We start from the raw sequence: 1,087 nt of genomic DNA, 5'->3' as shown, positions 1-1,087 counted from the left end.
AAAAAAAAAAAAAAAAAAAAAAAAAAATGTTATTCCAATAAATGTTTGCTTTTTTCTTTCTTCTACAGGAATATTTTTACCCGAAATACTTGGGTGAGTGCAGTTATTACTTTCATTTTTTTTGGCAGTTCTGATGTGTGCCTAACATTAGAACAGGGGACAGCCAAAGCCTTCTCAAATGAATATAATAGAGATCCTGTAGTAATTATCATGTATTGTGTATCTTTTTCCTGAGATAGAGCTAAGTGTTTTGTATATGCACTATTAAGGGTGCATATTTTTATTTCTGTCCTCTGTATAATTACTCACACAGCATTTTACATATTATATTACGGATGTATATTAAAATGTGTGCGTAATGCTACATTTATTTTTGTAGCTTACATCATTGCTGTGTAATTTGCAGTCTCCTAAAATGGACACACTTTTAATTAGTTGGCTTTAAATGTATTTTAAATAAATGAATTAGCTTGCAGATCCATCGCTCTTTATATTCTGTGCATCATTGTCAATATTCAGCATATATTTGGTATTTGCACTTGGCATTTACTATTCAAGATTACAAATGTTAGCACTTAGAATACTCCAGGTGCCTTTTAGAGTCTTCTGTTTAGTAGGTAAGATTTTCAGTAACTATTAACATCCATTTAGCACCATAATAGCATATGGTAGAATGATCCTATTGTGCATCAACACCCCCAAACCTGGCTTGACATCATCAGGCTACATATTAGTTTACACATTGTGATAACTGGCATGTAATAACAATAATAATAATAATTTCATTTTCTATCCTTCAGCTTGTATTCAGAAATATGGGTCACCGTATACAAGGAGTCCAGATTTCCTTACATGCGTTCATAGTAAGCATCTTTCATATTGTCTATTGCAATTAAACATAAATGTCATTGTGTTTGAGGAGGTGAGGGCACCTCAATCATCTCCATCTTTGATAGTGCTTTAGTGCCTCCTTTCCCACATACTTCAGTCTTGTGTTACCTGTGCCACATCTCCATCTGAATAACCAACTGACACTGTTTGGGGACCTTTTAATTTCATAGTTTCATAGTTTCTAGGGTCGGAAGGG

The 1,087-nt window shown here is 33.5% G+C and overlaps 1 protein-coding gene across 1 annotated transcript in view; it reads left to right on the top strand.

The window, feature by feature from the left end:
* Positions 1–1,087, top strand: part of GAS6 (growth arrest specific 6) — a gene marked incomplete at its 5' end in the record, with an annotated part of 71,268 nt that overhangs the window by 26,990 nt on the left and 43,191 nt on the right. Inside the window, 2 exons of the mRNA XM_019523838.1 lie at positions 69–93; positions 801–863. Of these exons, the coding sequence (XP_019379383.1) occupies positions 69–93; positions 801–863 (88 nt within the window). The remainder of the gene's footprint in view (positions 1–68; positions 94–800; positions 864–1,087) is intronic.

The sequence above is a fragment of the Gavialis gangeticus genome, unplaced genomic scaffold (assembly GCF_001723915.1).
Source record: "Gavialis gangeticus isolate Ggan-Ray unplaced genomic scaffold, GavGan_comp1, whole genome shotgun sequence".
NCBI classification, from domain to species: Eukaryota; Metazoa; Chordata; order Crocodylia; family Gavialidae; genus Gavialis; species Gavialis gangeticus.
This window is presented reverse-complemented; position numbering and strand designations above follow the sequence as displayed.